General features: G+C 45.1%; 1 protein-coding gene across 4 annotated transcripts in view; it reads left to right on the forward strand.

Annotated features, from left to right (window-relative positions):
- The window catches only part of ARHGEF12 (Rho guanine nucleotide exchange factor 12), a 97,125-nt gene that overhangs the window by 28,733 nt on the left and 49,975 nt on the right, over window positions 1-18,417 (forward strand). For 2 of the 4 annotated variants that reach the window (XM_072155626.1, XM_072155628.1), the window contains 15 exons: window positions 124-222; window positions 2,092-2,141; window positions 4,354-4,411; window positions 4,803-4,957; window positions 5,138-5,215; window positions 5,298-5,417; window positions 6,610-6,699; window positions 9,555-9,626; window positions 10,091-10,183; window positions 10,956-11,069; window positions 12,119-12,217; window positions 12,381-12,423; window positions 14,631-14,736; window positions 16,756-16,893; window positions 17,313-17,345. In XM_072155626.1, coding sequence (XP_072011727.1) covers window positions 124-222; window positions 2,092-2,141; window positions 4,354-4,411; window positions 4,803-4,957; window positions 5,138-5,215; window positions 5,298-5,417; window positions 6,610-6,699; window positions 9,555-9,626; window positions 10,091-10,183; window positions 10,956-11,069; window positions 12,119-12,217; window positions 12,381-12,423; window positions 14,631-14,736; window positions 16,756-16,893; window positions 17,313-17,345 — 1,348 coding nt within the window. The remainder of the gene's footprint in view (window positions 1-123; window positions 223-2,091; window positions 2,142-4,353; window positions 4,412-4,802; window positions 4,958-5,137; window positions 5,216-5,297; window positions 5,418-6,609; window positions 6,700-9,554; window positions 9,627-10,090; window positions 10,184-10,955; window positions 11,070-12,118; window positions 12,218-12,380; window positions 12,424-14,630; window positions 14,737-16,755; window positions 16,894-17,312; window positions 17,346-18,417) is intronic. The other 2 variants (XM_072155627.1, XM_072155629.1) reach the window with 1 other exon arrangement.

Genomic DNA, 18,417 nt, shown 5'->3' on the forward strand with positions numbered 1-18,417 from the left:
GACGGCTTCCCTTTAACAAAGTCTTGTGAAGCTTTTCATGTCGTGTGTCCAGATCATTCACAGCCTTTCGGTCCAGCTTTTGCACTGCCGCTGTGTAACGCTCTGCCTCTTCCCCCCGCGCAGGTTTAGTCCAGCGCTGTGTGATCATACAGAGAGACGAGAATGGCTTTGGGCTGACGGTCAGCGGTGATAACCCCGTCTTTGTTCAGTCGGTGAAGGAAGGTAAGCCTCGAAGATTTGTCGTAAAAGTATCACGTTGACTCCTCTCCGTGGTATTTGTTGTTCTGACGCTTTTTGTCAGATATTGTTTCTCTCCCCTCTGCCTAGGGATATTATTATTTTATGGTGAAGAGCAGATGTTATCGGATTAGGAGCGCAGTGCGAGACACCTCTCTCAGCCCGCCGGCACTTTGCTATCCTTTGTAGAGTTTATTAGGAGCACCGTAGGGCTTTATTTCTTATTCGATAGAGCACAAATCTGGTTTATTAGACTCTGCCCGCGGTGGAAAACTCGTAACCTTTTTGTTGAGCTTTGTCTTTTGTTGCCTCTTTTGTGAGGTAGACCTCCGCCGGTAATGTGAATAATGAAGGCGACTGCGCTCGTTCTCATTAGCGCTCCCTGATATACATCCTAATACGCGCTTAATAGAAGACCAAGCCATGTTTAATGCTGGAGGCATAGTATAAAGGGTCCTCCAGGAGTCACTAGACGTGATCATAAATCCTAATTTCAACTAAATTACGCTACGGTCCCAGAGTGCTATTCTTAGCACCGCGGGGATCGTTTAGTTATGCCTTGTCCGGAAATATCAAATGGTAATTATAACATCTAAATTAGACGAGTCGGATTTAAAGGGACGTTGTCGGCTCCCCCCGGTCACCCATAAAAATAAAGATATTTTCTGGTAGGTGAAATGTGGTGAATCATAAGCATATCTTACTTATGGCCTGTGCGTAGAAAGAACTTTTTTTCTTTTTAGTTATTATGCAAATTAGCAGATCGGTGCACTATGGGCGTGGCCACAAGATCTGATGCACCCTTTCTTGACACCTAAAGTCGGGTTCTATTGATCCGTTTCCTGAGAAACTCTGCAAGAGAAGGGGCATCGGAACTCAATGCCACGCCCGTGGTGTGTCACATGTCTAATTTGCATAAATATTTTAAATGTTTTTCTACATTTTCACTTTTGTTATTGGAAAATTCACCTATGACAACTTATTTAAATTTTGGCTGACAGTTGAAGAGTCCTATGGTCGTTCCCAGTCCGCTGTGTAGTCATCCAGTACATCATTTCCTCCAACTTGACCATACAAAGGTGCAGATAATGTTGCCTATCTCCAGACATGGAGATCTGTGTAACCATGCCTTATTATGTTAGTAGCAGCACAACTGTTTAAAAAAAAAAACAACAACAACAACAAACATTTATTTTCCAGTATTGTAGCTGGACTCGCCCGCTGCAGGATTCTCCTCACACTGCTGTCATTTCTGCATTAAGTCTTTCCTCTCTGTATTGTACTCTTCAACCATTAGCCCGCAACAGCTTTTACTCAGAGCAGTGACAAAATAATGTGAGGGCATGCTTCAAGTCCAGCTACAATCATGGAATATAAAATCAATTTCCCCAGTCCTGCTGCTACTGACACACTAAAACATATGGATAAACAAAGCTCCAGGGCCACTACCTATCCACACTTGCCTCCATGAACTTTTTTTTGGTAGTTTTTTGAGCATAGAGTCATCAAAGAGGATTGTTTCACTAGTGATATAGTTGTGCTTTACTGTTGGGTTTACATACCCCTGCAGAATTTTGCCTTTTTATTCAGAGAATATGAATGATAACATTAATGGTTAGTGGTGGGGTGTAGCTTCACCCAACCCCTAACCATGAGTGGGAATTTTTTCTTTTCTTTTTTTATGCGATGATTCATATTTTCGGAAAAAAGGCCAAAATTCTGCAAGGGGTATGTAAACTTTTGAGCACAACTGTACATGTTCTGTAATGTATCCAGAAATGTAGCTGTACTAAACTGTTCATGGTTATGGAAGGGGGTTAATTTTCATGACTAATTCCCTGCTCTGTGCTTTAGATGGAGCGGCCATGCGAGCCGGGGTGCAGACGGGAGATCGTATTATTAAGGTAAAATGCATTTCTTGTATGGTGTCTTGTGTCACATCGTATTGTGAATTGTGTATAGTTTACTGATGCAACATGTATGTTACTGCCCTGTAATACATTGCAAGGAAATACACTAGGGCGGCACGGTGGCTGAGTGAGTAGCACTTCTGCCTTGCAGCACTGGGGTCCTGGGTTCGAATCCCACACAGGTCAACATCTGCAAAGATTTTGTATGTTCTCTCCGTGTTTGCGTGGGTTTCCTCCGGGTACTCCGGTTTCCTCCCACACTCCAAAACATACAGTTAGGTTGTTTAGATTGTGAGCCCCATGGGGACAGGGACCAATTAGACATGCTTGTGCAGCGCTGCCTAATCAGTGTGCGCTATATAAATAAAGAATTATTATATTATACATTTCTTTCTAAATGGTTAATTCCTAAATGTTCATTGAAAAACCATGTTATCTTGTAGTATCAGACCCAGACTGCCCGACGCCCCTTACTATAAGACTCTCCCCAGATTTAGGCATCAAAAAAAGGGAAAAATATATTTCACACAAATTACAAATTGTCTGGTAGTCCCACACAATACTGCTACAGCCATTCACTCACATACGCAGTGCTGCTACAGCCATTCACTCACATACGTAGTGCTGCTACAGCCATTCACTCACATACGCAGTACTGCTACAGCCATTCACTCACATACGCAGTGCTGCTACAGCCATTCACTCACATACGCAGTGCTGCTACAGCCATTCACTCACATACGCAGTACTGCTACAGCCATTCACTCACATACGCAGTGCTGCTACAGCCATTCACTCACATACGTAGTGCTGCTACCGCCATTCACTCACATAAGCAGTGCTGCTACAGCCATTCACTCACATACGCAGTGCTGCTACAGCCATTCACTCACATACGTAGTGCTGCTACAGCCATTCACTCACATACGCAGTGCTGCTACAGCCATTCACTCACATACGCAGTGCTGCTACAGCCATTCACTCACATACGCAGTGCTGCTACAGCCATTCACTCACATACGTAGTGCTGCTACCGCCATTCACTCACATACGCAGTGCTGCTACAGCCATTCACTCGCATACGGAGTACTGCTACCGCCATTCACTCACATGCGCAGTACTGCTACAGCCATTCACTCACATACGGAGTACTGCTACCGCCATTCACTCGCATACGGAGTACTGCTACCGCCATTCACTCACATACGGAGTACTGCTACCGCCATTCACTCACATGCGCAGTACTGCTACCGCCATTCACTCGCATACGGAGTACTGCTACCGCCATTCACTCGCATACGGAGTACTGCTACAGCCATTCACTCACATGCGCAGTACTGCTACCGCCATTCACTCACATACGGAGTACTGCTACCGCCATTCACTCACATGCGCAGTACTGCTACCGCCATTCACTCACATGCGCAGTACTGCTACCGCCATTCACTCACATACGGAGTACTTCTACCGCCATTCACTCACATACGCAGTACTGCTACCGCCATTCACTCACATACGGAGTACTGCTACCGCCATTCACTCACATGCGCAGTACTGCTACCGCCATTCACTCACATACGGAGTACTTCTACCGCCATTCACTCACATACGCAGTACTGCTACCGCCATTCACTCACATACGCAGTACTGCTACAGCCATTCACTCACATGCGCAGTACTGCTACATACCCTGTCCCAGTGGCACTATAAGACTTTAAAGCGGTTATCTGAGACTAAGTGGAAAAAAAGCCTAGGTGTTGGGGTGGGCTGCATAAAAAAATTACCTCGTCCAGCGTTCCCGTGCCCCTCTTTGTGGATGGTGATGGATGGGCATGTCCTGCCGGACGGAAGCTACAGTAGGGGGCGCGGCCTGAAGAACAAGGGCCGGAGTGCGGAGCAGAACACTAGGAGCACCGGACGAGGTAAGTACTACCGTAGTTTTTTTTTTTTTTTTTTTTTTTTTTAATGCAGCCCACCCCCCGGTTAACTACATTATTTATATTTCTTTACTTAATCTGTCAACCCCTATAATTCTCCAGTCGTCGCCTCCAACCTTCCACCAAAGTTGTTTATGTGCATGTGACCTTCAGCCAATCGCTGACGGAGAGCCATTGATCGTTCCTCCACTCATGTGTTGCAAACAAAACGAATATAATGAAATCTCAAAGATTGTATAATCCCGCTAATTTTTTTTTTTTTTTTTCAGGTTAATGGGACCTTGGTCACGCACTCCAATCATCTTGAAGTTGTAAAGCTTATAAAGTGTGAGTGTTTTTATTTTTTTTTTGTTTTGCTGTTTAATCCCCGCCCCCCCCCCTTTTATCTTTATTGTTTTACCGTGAGTGTATAAACATCATTGTAAACAATTGTAAACACATATTTCTCCGAATGCTTTAGGGAATTTTTAACAGAGCCCTCTTTAAAGGTTTCCCAATATATTATTTGACACCTGAGAAGTTTTTTTTTTTTTTGGGTATATATAAATATATTAAAAATAATAATTTCATTATTAGTAGTATTATATTGTATTAAAAATAATAATTATTAATTATTATCATTATTGTTATTATTAAAAATATAATTATTGTTTGTTAATAATAATACTTAAAAATAATAATCTATATTTTTAACTCTATGTTTTTGTTTTTCTCCCAGCCGGCTCCTACGTGGCTCTAACAGTTCAAGGCCGACCTCCTGGATCTCCGCACATCCCCTTATCTGAAAGCGATCCATTCTCTCCATTGCACTTGTCACCCTTGAATCATGGACACGGGCCCTTAGAACGAATAACCAGCCCCATATTAATGGGGGTAAGTACTAGGACCCATCCTAAAATGTAAACTTTAAACGCTCCCCTCTGCACTTGAGAGACAGAAATCTATTGTGTTCTTATGGGAGACCTCTAGCACCATCGCTCATAACTGTTAACCCTTTATGTAAGGTTTGGATTATAATTTTAGACGGATGATCAAATATTTTCCCTTTTCTAGGAGGAGAACAATATTGTGCACAATCAGAAGTTGGACATCCTGAAGAAGATGCTGCAGAAGGAAAAGGAACAATTGCAGGTAGGTGTACGTTGAGGTATACACAAGGCTCTGGGGGCTTCTTTTGTTCCATGTGGTCTGACTTTTTTACTTTTCGCTTTAGTCTTCCCAGGAGGAGTACAACAGCTCACCGTCTACGCGGCTCTTTAAGGAAATCCAGGACACCAAGAAACACATACAACAGCTTCAAGAACAACTATGTAAAACCAAATCCCCCACACAGGTCAGTAGTGACAGGAATTATAACTAGGCCTCAAAGTGCAGATTTTACCTTATAGCTATGGCTCAGACTATCGATTGCTTCGTATCTAAACATCTGACATGGAAAAACTCCTTAAAAATAAATCTAAAAATGTGGGCAATGTAAGGCCTATTGTACATAAGTGTGCTCAATCGGGCTGCAAACCAGACGGACATGCAGCCTGGTGCAGGAGAGAGGAGGGGGGAGCTCTCCTCACCCCTCCCCTCTCTATAGATAGCCAAGCGGCCACCGTAAAATACATGACATGTCCCATATCTTGCAAGGCGGCCGCCTGGCTCTGTCACAATATTACTCACCGCATTGTGACCGTGCGCCATAGACCTCCATGGCAGCCATGATTTGGATGCAAATTTTACGTCCGGATCGCAACCCCCATAACTCTCATGTCATGGTGCCTTTGAGGTAGCAGTCCTGTCTGAAAAACTGTGAAACCATAAATATGTGCATAGTTGGTCACAGCAGGACCAAAAAGTGAACTTTAAATTTTGGCCTGTAGCTTTGGAAATTTACTGGGTGGGTCTTTCATCCAGAAGAGCTTTCTGCTTCCCAGCCCCTCCCCTCTGCTATGAGTAGGACTATGGTTGGATTACAACAGCCAATCAGAGCAGAGGGCTCTTCAGGCTGAAAGTCCTGCCCAGTGCACTTGCATAGCTGCAAATCTGTATTAATAGTTCACTTCTCACAGTCCTGCTGCTACTTGCTACTCAAACAGAGGTATGATTGTATAGATATTCAATACTTAAATCCTGTGGAGGATTTTTACTAAGGCTACATTCACACGACCGTATGGAGGACGTATATACGGCCGATATACGTCCTCCATAGACGGCAATGGTCGCACGGCGCCCTACGGGAGCGGTACGGGGCAGCACACGTGCGGCACCGTACCGCTCCGTACCCGGGAAAAAGATAGGACCTGTCCTATCTTTTCCCGTAATACGGCGCCGTGCACCATTACTTCCTATGGAGAGGGGCAGGGGTGAGCTGCGCTCACCTCCTCCTCCTCTCCCCGTACACTGCCGTTGCCCGCTACAGTACGGTAGGGGCGGGCAACGGCAGTGTGAATGTAGCCTAAGACTAAGTCCCAGAAGCTTGTGATGTGCAAGAATAGAAATATTGTCCTGAATGCACAGATACCATTTTCTGTCTGCAGATTAATGAGCTGGATACTTACTCCTCTGACCACGAGCGCTCGGATTACATCATCGGAGATGGATCGCGTCCAAGCAGTAATGTTACAGATGTGAGTAATGACTCCGGCGCTCGGATATGAACACGTCTTTTTATGAATGAATCCTGTATCCGTAGACTATATTCCAGTCACACAGAATAGTTTTGTTTTATTTTCAGTTTTCAGGTCTGTCATGTTTGGTTCTTGTTACATTTTTATGCTCTTTTTGTAGGAGTTGAGGTTTCATTTTATAGTCTTGTTACCAGATTTTACACCACTAAACTACTAGCCCCCACAGGTTGAGGAGCAAATGTCCTTTCAATTATTCCCTCTTTTTTTTATTTGAATTCTCCCCTGCAAACCTATGACAAAAATCCTCCAGTCACATGAAAATTGGCTGAGAAGAGTCATATTTTGCCTTAGATGAGTCAAGTTTAGAGGCTGCAGATGGAGTGTCAGTTCAGACATCCATATCTTGGGCTCCATAAGGCCTAGAATCATGCTGCTGGTGCCATATCAAAAATAAGATTCTCACTATTCAATCTTTCAGGCTTGTGGTTCTGTGATACATAGTACCAGAGATACAGGTAGTTAAAAAAAATGAAATCTGATGTGATCTGAAAGGTGATATTTTTATCTTTAATCTGACACAAAAAAAATGTGTATGTCTGTGTACATTATATGTATATATATATATATTTTTTATTTATTTTTTATAATATATTTATGTAGGCAAGCTATGTGAAGTGCTGCGTAATCTGTATCCGCTATATAAATAAAGGAATTATTATATTAATAGGTACTATAGAGCGAAAGAAGGGGTTTAAAGTTGCACTCCCCCTGTTGACTCTAAACTTGACTAATCTCAGGAAAATGACTCCTCTCTGCTGATTTTTTTTTTAACCCCTTAAAGACATGACCCTTTTTAGTTTTTTCACTTCCAATTTTTCACTCGCCACTTCATAGTGACGGTATTTAATATTCCATGGCGTGTACTGGAAAGCGGGGAAAAAAATTCCAAATACATTGAAAATGGTGAAAAAACGCATTTGCAACGTTTTCTTGTGGGCTTGGATTTTACGGCTTTCACTTTGCGCCACAAATGACATGTCTACTTTATTCTTTGGGTCGGTGCAATCGTGGGGATACCGAATTTGTATAGGTTTTATGTTTTCATACATTTACAAAAATGAAAACCTCCTGTACAAAAACTTTTTTTTTTTTTTTAATTTTGCCAACTTCTGGCGCCAATAACATTTTCATACTTTGGTGCAGGGAACTGTGGGTGCTTTCATTGTTTGCGACTTTTGATGGTGTTTTCATTGCTCGCATTTTTAGAACTGTACGTCATTCTGATTACTTTTTATTACATTTTTTTATATTTTTCAAAATGGCAAAAAAATGCCATTTTCGAATTGGGCGCTATTTTCCATTACGGGGTAAAACGCAGTGAATTACCGTTACTATGTTTTTATAGATCGGGCATTTTAGGGCGCGTCGATACCTAATGTGTTTATGATTTTTACTGTTTATTTATATTTATATCAGTTCTAGGGAAAGGGGGGTGATTTTAATTTTTAGGTTTTTTTTATTATAATTTTTCTTTAAACTTTTTTTTATTTTTACTATTTTTTAGACTCCCTAGGGTACTTTAACCCTAGGTTTTCTTATCGATCCTATCATATACTGCCATACTACAGTACTGTAACTATGACAATGCGAGTCCCCCAATGATGAGGTAATAGTAAACAACCAATCAGGAACAGGGGGTGGGAAGACAGGGGAACAGCTGATGTTTTGCAAAATTTACCTGCTGCTGATTGGATCTTTCCGAATCTTCCCACTAATGACGTCACATCACAAGGTTTTAAAAGGAGTGGAAACACGCCGAGCGCGTTAGTTCAGCTTCGATACCCCCTGAGGACGCCATAATCATGGCGAAACATGTCGGGGGGGGGGGGGGGCTGTTTGAGTGTTTACATTTTAATAAGTGGTGATATGAGGTGGGACTAAGCCAGCACAGCACTGAGTCGATCTGCAGCGACACACTGCAACCAGGCACCAATTTAGGAAAGAGTCTATAGGGAATTTTGGCTGGCAGAGTGGCTAATATAATAGCGGTTATCCAATAAGCCGCACTATAACAGGGTAGTGCTTATCATAGTGTCAATCTAAGGAGCTATCCTTGAAATATATCCAACCACCCCTTCGAGGGGACACACTGAACTAACCCCCAGCTGAACGCATCAGTACGAACATATCCACTCCAGTCAATACCCTAAATTCTACCTCTCAACCCTACTGAAATACAGTACCCACCTCCACCACGTTACGATTTTAATTCACTTTCACGTCTGACTAGCACACAATTTCTGAATTAAAAATAAGAAAAATATTACTTAGTCCTAATTATAAGGAACAATAAAAGTTAAGTTTTAAATATTGGTCCAAGGACCTCCTTTTTCCTTGCAGAAATGCAAGAAATATGATAATATATTGCTATATTTGCTGAAATATGCAGCAAAGACTTACCGGCTATGTAGAGGGCTCGGTCCGCGAGCCCTCTCCCTGCACCGGGACCCTGCTTGCAAGTCGGGAAGGGGTTAATAGGCCAATGGGTGAGATTTCACATTAAAGATAAAAATTCTAGAAAGGACATTTAATCCCCTACCTTAGAGGGCTAGTTGTTTAACGGAGTCCAATCTGGTGACGTCTAAAATGAAAATGAATGCGTCTTTGTGAATGTATCAATTGACCTATTGCCTGCCTATGAGCCGGGCCGTAAATGGTAGATTATTATTGTAAATGTCTGGTTGCCTTTTGTCCCGTTACTGTTCTGAAAGAGAACTGTTTGTTTATATTTTTGAAAACTGAATAAAATTTAATACGAAAAAAAATTTGACCTATTGCCATTTCTGTAATTTCAGAGCCCGTGCAGCGGACAAAGAGAAAAAAGTTATCTAGAAGAAAGCCCTGAAAAGAGCGAGTATCTGGATACAGTATGTATATACCATGGTCATTTACATGTTACTAGTCTCTTACTCTACTTATTACAGTAACTATCAAATCAGACTGACACTTCCTGTTCTGTAGAGATCACTCTAGTCAAACTAAGCCAGATAACACAGGATCCTACTTTCAAAATAGGTGAACTTCACATCTCGCCTCCCTGCAAAATGATCCATGTTTGTAGCAGTAACTATAGAAAAGCTCACTTGTTAAAGGGGATGTTTAGAGGTTGGAAACACGGCTGCATTCTTTCAAAGACAGTACCACGTGTGACCACGGCTTGTGCTGGTATTGTAGCTCAGCTGTGAAGAGGTGTATAAAGCTTACAATGCCACCACCCATGGTCCGGAGCAGGCTGGAAGAAAGCAGCCATGTTTTTCAACCCTTTTTCGAGTCAAAGGTCTGTCCCTGATTTACTACTTTACCATCTTTTTTTTTTTTTTTATCTCTTGAGGATTCTCAGTCCAGCATGGGAAGCCCCTCTGCTCGCTTTGCACATAGTATTATTGGTGCTGAGGATGAAGACTTTGATGCTGAACCAGAACAGGTAATTAACCCGTGCATTTCACCCCCCCCCCTTCAAAAATCTATAACTTTTTTATTTTTCCATGTGAAGAGCTGTGTTTGGGCTTGTTTTTTGTGTGACTAGTTTCACTTCGTAGTGACAATATTTAAAATTCCATGCTGTGTGCCGGTAAGCACCGATGGTGATGCAATATGCCCGTGAGCCCTCTCCAGACAACTGCAGTGGAGGGGTAACATGCTAATACGTCAAGATGGAGATGGCCATCTGATCAGTGGGTCCAACGCATGTGACCCTCAGCGATTATGAAAAAGGGGGTTTTGTTATCACTGAATGGAGCAGCAGGACGACCCATCAATCAGTGTCTGAATTTCCTGACCACAGTGCTCAATACCCCTGTTGCACACTCGTGGGTGCAGCGCCAGCGATATCGAGTGCTCATATTACTGAATAGAGTGTCGGGACACTTTTGACCTACCACTCCACCCGTTAGTGATAACAGAACCTCCGTTTTCCAGATTGTTGGGTGTCCATGTCTTGTTATCGGTTGGGGCCAAAGCAGTCGATCCTCTACTGTATCCGTAACAAAATCCTCCACTTGATGGACTATAATGGGGAAGCCTGGGTTTCCACCATGTTGTCAGCACCACTTTTTTTGCCGGAATCTAAAGCAGGGACTCCATATAGACGCCTAACCCAGTTTGAGTGATGTCTAATGTGGCCACCATTACTAAGACTTCTAGAATGTTACATTCCTGTATTTCCCATACACTCACTCAGTCTCCTCTCCTTCCAGCAGGTGACCGACCAGTGTAGCTGCTTCCAAAGTATGGACCTCCTAAAGTCTCACCCGGCTCACCTCGCAGTCTTCGTATACCACGTCGTTTCTCAGTTTGACCCCGCACCTTTGGTAGGTAACGGGAGATGGGAAAAAGCATAAAACTTTAAAGTGATGTTCCTATAAGACGTCTACCATTGCTGGAGAAGGACCGTACATGGCATAATTTGTATTCGTGCTACGTCCTGTGTGAACACCTGCGTAACCCCGCTCATTAACACCGGAGCACTCGACATGGACAGGGTATTAACGTGTCAGTGCATTTGCTAAGCCATTTTTCTGGAACCTAATAGGAATAAAATCTCATGCACCAAGCTGCGTTGCATTAACCCTTTAGATCCTGGGAGTAGCTCAAGCTGCGCTGTAATACCCGACACGGCCACTATACAGTTTTATGTGCTTAGAGAAACGCCAAGATCCAAGAATACTCCTATCAACAGCTATATCTATAGTCATTAGAAGGAGCAATTGAAGTATATACTACATATACTATATAACCCTAAAAACTTCTAGGATTCTGCAGTATTTATGGTAAAATCTAAAGGGATTGGATTTTGCTATATCTTAAAGGGGCTGTCCAGTAAACGTAAAATTACAGGGGCCCTGGCAAATATTACGTTGTTATGTGTCTCCGGACACATGGGGTCTTGCAGCAGTAGCAGTTTTAAGCTACTCCCAACACCACAGAAAACTACTACTACCTACTACTACTACTAACTACTACCGACTACTACTCACTACTACCTACTACTACTACTACCACTTAGCCTACAAACTAGATGGCATTGGGACCAGGCTGCAATACTGAGCACAGCCACTACTAAGGAGATAGTGGGCAGGTGCTCTTGATAAAGCAGCCGGTGATATGGGATTTTTATGACTGATTGGGTCATGCATATGGTAATGACTCTACTACCCCCTGCATGTGCCTGAAGCCAGCAGCACACACGACATCACTGGAAATCTAAAGTCCTCCTATCCAGGAGTCATGTGACCTGCAAACCCTGTATAATACAGGTGACCCTATTAGGGTCTTTTACTTACAGTGTTAAAGTTTTAGTATAGGTGGCCTATACCTTTTTTTTATATCTAAAAAGAGTCCATGTCTTAAATTTCCACAGCTCTGCTACCTATATGGAGACCTTTATCAGCAAACTAACCCAAAGGAGACCCGGAGAATATTTCTCGAGTTCCATCAGTTCTTCCTAGAACGGACAGCGGTAAGTTGGAAAACCGCAGCTTATTTAACCTACTACTTTTTTTTTTCATGTGTTTTTTTTTTAAATATTTCAGCCACAAGTGTTATGTCATTCATTCATACATATATATACATTATTTGCACTATATACATGGTGGATACTGATTGTCTTGATCTTCCTGTAGCATCTTCGAGTTTCTGTTCCAGAAGACCTTGCCGTTGAATTAGGTAAGAAGTGAGGGGGAAGGTCATCTCTGCTCGGGGTGCCGGGGGGATAGTTTGTCTCTGCTCGGGGTGCCGGGGGGATAGTTTGTCTCTGCTCCAGGTGCCGGGGGCATAGTTTGTCTCTGCTCGGGGTGCCGGGGGGATAGTTTGTCTCTGCTCGGGGTGCCGGGGGGATAGTTTGTCTCTGCTCCAGGTGCCGGGGGCATAGTTTGTCTCTGCTCGGGGTGCCGGGGGGATAGTTTGTCTCTGCTCGGGGTGCCGGGGGGATAGTTTGTCTCTGCTCCAGGTGCCGGGGGCATAGTTTGTCTCTGCTCGGGGTGCCGGGGGGATAGTTTGTCTCTGCTCGAGGTGACGGGGGGATAGTTTGTGACTGCTCGAGGTGCCGGGGGGATAGTTTGTCTCTGCATGGGGTGCCGGGGGGATAGTTTGTCTCTGCTTGGGGTGCCGGGGGGATAGTTTGTCTCTGCTCGGGGTGCCGGGGGGATAGTTTGTCTCTGCTCGAGGTGACGGGGGGATAGTTTGTGACTGCTCGAGGTGCCGGGGGGATAGTTTGTCTCTGCTCGGGGTGCCGGGGGGATAGTTTGTCTCTCCTCGGGGTGCCGGGGGGATAGTTTGTCTCTGCTCGGGGTGCCGGGGGGATAGTTTGTCTCTGCTCGGGGTGCCGGGGGGATAGTTTGTCTCTGCTCGAGGTGACGGGGGGATAGTTTGTGACTGCTCGAGGTGCCGGGGGGATAGTTTGTCTCTGCATGGGGTGCCGGGGGGATAGTTTGTCTCTGCTTGGGGTGCCGGGGGGATAGTTTGTCTCTGCACGGGGTGCCGGGGGGATAGTTTGTCTCTGCTCGGGGTGCCGGGGGGATAGTTTGTCTCTGCACGGGGTGCCGGGGGGATAGTTTGTCTCTCCTCGGGGTGCCGGGGGGATAGTTTGTCTCTGCTCGAGGTGCCGGGGGGATAGTTTGTCTCTGCATGGGGTGCCGGGGGGATAGTTTGTCTCTGCTTGGGGTGCCGGGGAGATAGTTTTGTCTCTGCTCGAGGTGCCGGGGGGATAGTTTGTCTCTGCTTGGGGTGCCGGGGGGATAGTTTGTCTCTGCTTGGGGTGCCGGGGGGATAGTTTGTCTCTGCTTGGGGTGCTGGGGGGATAGTTTGTCCCTGCTCGGGGTGCCGGGGGGATCGTTTGTCCCTGCTTGGGGTGCCGGGGGGATCGTTTGTCTCTGCATGGGGTGCCGGGGGGATAGTTTGTCTCTGCTTGGGGTGCCGGGGGGATAGTTTTGTCTCTGCTCGAGGTGCCGGGGGGATAGTTTGTCTCTGCTTGGGGTGCCGGGGGGATAGTTTGTCTCTGCTTGGGGTGCCGGGGGGATAGTTTGTCTCTGCTTGGGGTGCCGGGGGGATAGTTTGTCTCTGCTTGGGGTGCCGGGGGGATAGTTTGTCTCTGCTTGGGGTGCCGGGGGGATAGTTTGTCTCTGCTTGGGGTGCTGGGGGGATCGTTTGTCCCTGCTCGGGGTGCCGGGGGGATCGTTTGTCCCTGCTCGGGGTGCCGGGGGGATCGTTTGTCCCTGCTCGGGGTGCCGGGGGGATCGTTTGTCTCTGCTCGGGGTGCCGGGGGGATCGTTTGTCTCTGCTCGGGGTGCCGGGGGGATCGTTTGTCCCTGCTCGGAGTGCCGGGGGGATAGTTTTGTCCCTGCTCGGGGTGCCGGGGCGATAGTTTTGTCCCTGCTCGGGGTGCCGGGGGGATAGTTTTGTCCCTGCTCGGGGTGCCGGGGGGATAGTTTTGTCCCTGCTCGGGGTGCCGGGGGGATAGTTTTGTCCCTGCTCGGGGTGCCGGGGGGATAGTTTTGTCCCTGCTCGGGGTGCCGGGGGGATAGTTTTGTCTCTCCTCCGGGTGCCGGGGGGATAGTTTGTCTCTCCTCCGGGTGCCGGGGGGATAGTTTGTCTCTGCTCGGGGACTGTTTTTAAATATGTGTTGTTTTTTTTTTTTTTTTTTTTAAGAAAAATATAATTGCCTTGTCAGTGCTGTCTTTTTCTAGTTGGGGTTTGATTAAATAAGAGCTAAATTTACATATATTAACCCTGACCTTTTGGAAAGTAGTTATGGGAAATAATGAATCTATTTCTGGTATCACAAGATTACCCTGCCCCAGGTCCACCCCGCCTCAATAGGAATTGACTAGAAGCCTTGAAGCGATAAATAACCTATGATTTCTCATCAACTACAGAAAAAAGACGACCAGAATTTATCCCAGAAGATTTACTCCGACAGTATGTGCACACCATGCAGGAGAAGATGGGTCCAGAAGTGCAGAAACTTTTAGAAGACTTCAGGTAAACCTAGACCTATCCATATTATAGGTCAATAGTAATAAATTGGGGTAGTCATTAGTACTGCAAGATCCTGGAAAACCCCTTTTGTATTCAAATTGAATAATTGTGAAGTGGGCGGCTGCACCCAATTACCCAAACTATGGTGGCGTTTGCCTCTACATTGAGCTAATATAAGCTCATCAGTGTTGGTCATTTCGATGGACCCCCTTCTTATTAAAGATAGGCAATTGATTTACAGTCTAGGACAGTGATGGCGAACCTTTTAGAAACCGAGTGCCCAAACTACAAGCAATACCCACTTATTTATTGCAAAGTGCCAACACAGAAATGTAATTTGTGATTTATACTCCCTGCTCTGTCACAGCTTTCATTCATACCAGCACCCTGAGGACACCAATAAAGCAGAAAATAGAAGAAATTTGGATGATCATTGTAGCTTCTCTCCAGGGTCCCATAAACAGGAAGAATTGTCAGGGCCGGAGCAGGAGTTACAATGATAATCCAGATCTGTCCACACTTCCCACTCCCCCTGGAGTCCTCTCTGGTAATGGCCTGGGTGCCCACAGAAAGGGCTTTGAGTGCCACCTCTGGCACCAGTGCCATAGGTTCGCCACCACTGGTCTAGGACCTCCCTTTTAGTATTCCGAAGTTCTAAGAATATAAGACATGTAAAAGTCTTTCTAAAAAGTTCAAGTCCGACGGTTAGGAAGATCCAGTACTGCCAGACCCTTCTTACCGATCGGGTGAAGAACTGACAAAGCATTTCACCCCATCTCCAAGAGAGCAGAGCCTCTGCACTGCTCTCCCAGAGTCTGACAAGTGTTTCTGTAGGACCTAGAGTGATGTCAGAAGCATGTGACTGATCACATGCTTCCAGCATCACTGCAAGGTCCTGTAACCCTTTCATCCTGGGAGGTATACCCTTTCCAGAGCCATTGGAGGCAGAGAAGGAAAAGTGGTGTGTGTGCTAGTGGTGCTGTGCTTGGTGTGAAATGTATTTTTCCTGTGTTTTTTGTATGACTGAATCGTAGGCTACATTCACACACATGTATGGGGGACGTATATACGGCTAACGTATATACGGCCGATATACGTCCCCCATATATACGGCCGATATACGTCCCCCATATATACGGCCGATATACGTCCCCCATATATACGGCCGATATACGTCCCCCATATATACGGCCGATATACGTCCCCCATATATACGGCCGATATACGTCCCCCATATATACGGCCGATATACGGCCCCCATATATACGGCCGATATACGTCCCCCATATATACGGCCGATATACGCCCCCCATATATACGGCCGATATACGTCCCCCATATATACTGCCGATATACGCCCCCCATATATACTGCCGATATACGCCCCCCATATATACGGCCGATATACGCCCCCCATATATACGGCCGATATACGCCCCCCCATATATACGGCCGATATACGTCCCCCATATATACGGCCGATATACGTCCCCCATATATACGGCCGATATACGTCCCCCATATATACGGCCGATATACGTCCCCCATATATACGGCCGATATACGCCCCCCCATATATACGGCCGATATACGCCCCCCCATATATACGGCCGATATACGCCCCCCCATATATACGGCCGATATACGTCCCCCATATATACGGCCGATATACGTCCCCCATATATACGGCCGATATACGTCCCCCATATATACGGCCGATATACGTCCCCCATATATACGGCCGATATACGTCCCCCATATATACGGCCGATATACGTCCCCCATATATACGGCCGATATACGTCCCCCATACACTTCTAAGGGCTCACGGCACTGTACTGCTCCTCAGCCCGGTAAAAGATAGGATGTCCTATTTTTTCTCTTGTTGCGGCGCCGTGGCCCATGTGTTCCTATGGAGAGGGGCGAGGGTGAGCAGCCCTCTCCTCCTCCTCTCCCTGCGCGCTGCCGTGTGCCACCGTGCATGTAGCCTTATACTAAAAATTTCCGGCTTCCAATTTTCAGGCAAAAGCGCAACATGGGTTTGACCTTGGCTGAAAGCGAATTGGCCAAACTGGATGCGGAACGCTCACGGGAACGCAGCACTTTGGAAAAAGAGCGAGTTTGTGCAGAACCAATCTTACAGAAAATTGAAGATGTTTTGTAAGTGAACTTAATCTCTTTTTATCACCATTGTATTTTTTTTTTGTTTCCCAACAATCTGTGTCAGGGTTTTAAAGGGGTTGTCCATTTATAGTCTCAGTGATGAGACCCCCACGGTCACGAGTAACCCCGTTACACCTGAGATGACCGGAGCAGCCAGTCGCGCATGTGCCGGCAGCTTTGTTCATCTCTATGGAGCTGACGGAGATACGCGGGTGCGGCGCTGAATGGACTGCTGAGGTTCTTTACTGTAAGAGCAGTAATGAATAAGAGACTATGGAATACGTTGTCATGGGACATGCACTGAATAAGTTCTGGATTGCCGTGATTTTAACAATATGACTGATTGTGGAAATGGATATGAGGATCTTTCTTAGGAAAGTACATTTTTCTAACTCTTCTATTGCTTTTCCTCATAGACTTTCATCACAGCCCCCTGAAGACGAAAAAAGGTAAATTGTTTTTGGGGTCTTTTTTGCAGTTTTCTCTGAGATTACCAGGATATTTTATTATTAAGTATCTTTTATTAAAAGTAATAGTAAAAAATGTAAATATAAAAAAAAATCTCAGTAATAGGGATAGCTTAAAGGGGTTGTATGGGATTAATTTACCAATAACAGACAGGGTATCCTCACCTCTGGTCGGTTTGTATATAGAGGTTTAGCAGTGACGCAGCATCACTGAATCCTAGACTTAACCTTTAAAGTGCTGTCGGATTTTGATTAAATTATGGTTCTTTATTTATAGAGCGCCATTAATTTCATAATGCTGTACAATCACATAGATTACGTTAAGCTATAAACATAGAAGCGAGTCTCTCATGCTTAGGAGTCAGTGATAACTGGAACACATTGGCAGGTATTGTGTTTTTATTATTGCTTTTGCGTCTTTGTATACATATTAATAGAGGAGAGACTGTAAATCAGGAGTAGTCAAATATTAAACATGCAGGGATTCCAGTTTTCTGTGCAATAACATGCTGCCTGGAGATTTGTACATAGTGTCCTATCTGTTCAGTTGTCCCTGCTCTATAATATGACTGCAGATAGGACACTATGTGCAATCTACTCTGCTCCTTCTGCTCTATAACATGCTGGCTGCAGATAGGACCCTATGTACAATCTGCTCAGCTCCTCCTGCTCTATAACATGCTGCCTGCAGATAGGACCATATGTACAATCTGCTCAGATCCACCTGCTCTATAACATGCTGCCTGCAGATAGGACACTATGTACAATCTGCTCAGCTCCTCCTGCTCTATAACATGCTGCCTGCAGATAGGACCCTATGTACAATCTGCTCAGATCCACCTGCTCTATAACATGCTGCCTGCAGATAGAACACTATGTGCAATCTACTTTGCTCCCCCTGCTCTATAACATGCCTGCAGATAGGTCACTATGTACAATCTGCTCAGCTCCTCCTGCTCTATAATATACTGCCTGCAGATAGGACACTATGTACAATCTGCTCAGCTCCTCCTGCTCTATAACATGTTGTTGTTAGATTAAATGAAATTACATT

This window comes from Engystomops pustulosus, chromosome 6 (genome assembly GCF_040894005.1).
Source record: "Engystomops pustulosus chromosome 6, aEngPut4.maternal, whole genome shotgun sequence".
NCBI classification, from domain to species: domain Eukaryota; kingdom Metazoa; phylum Chordata; class Amphibia; order Anura; family Leptodactylidae; genus Engystomops; species Engystomops pustulosus.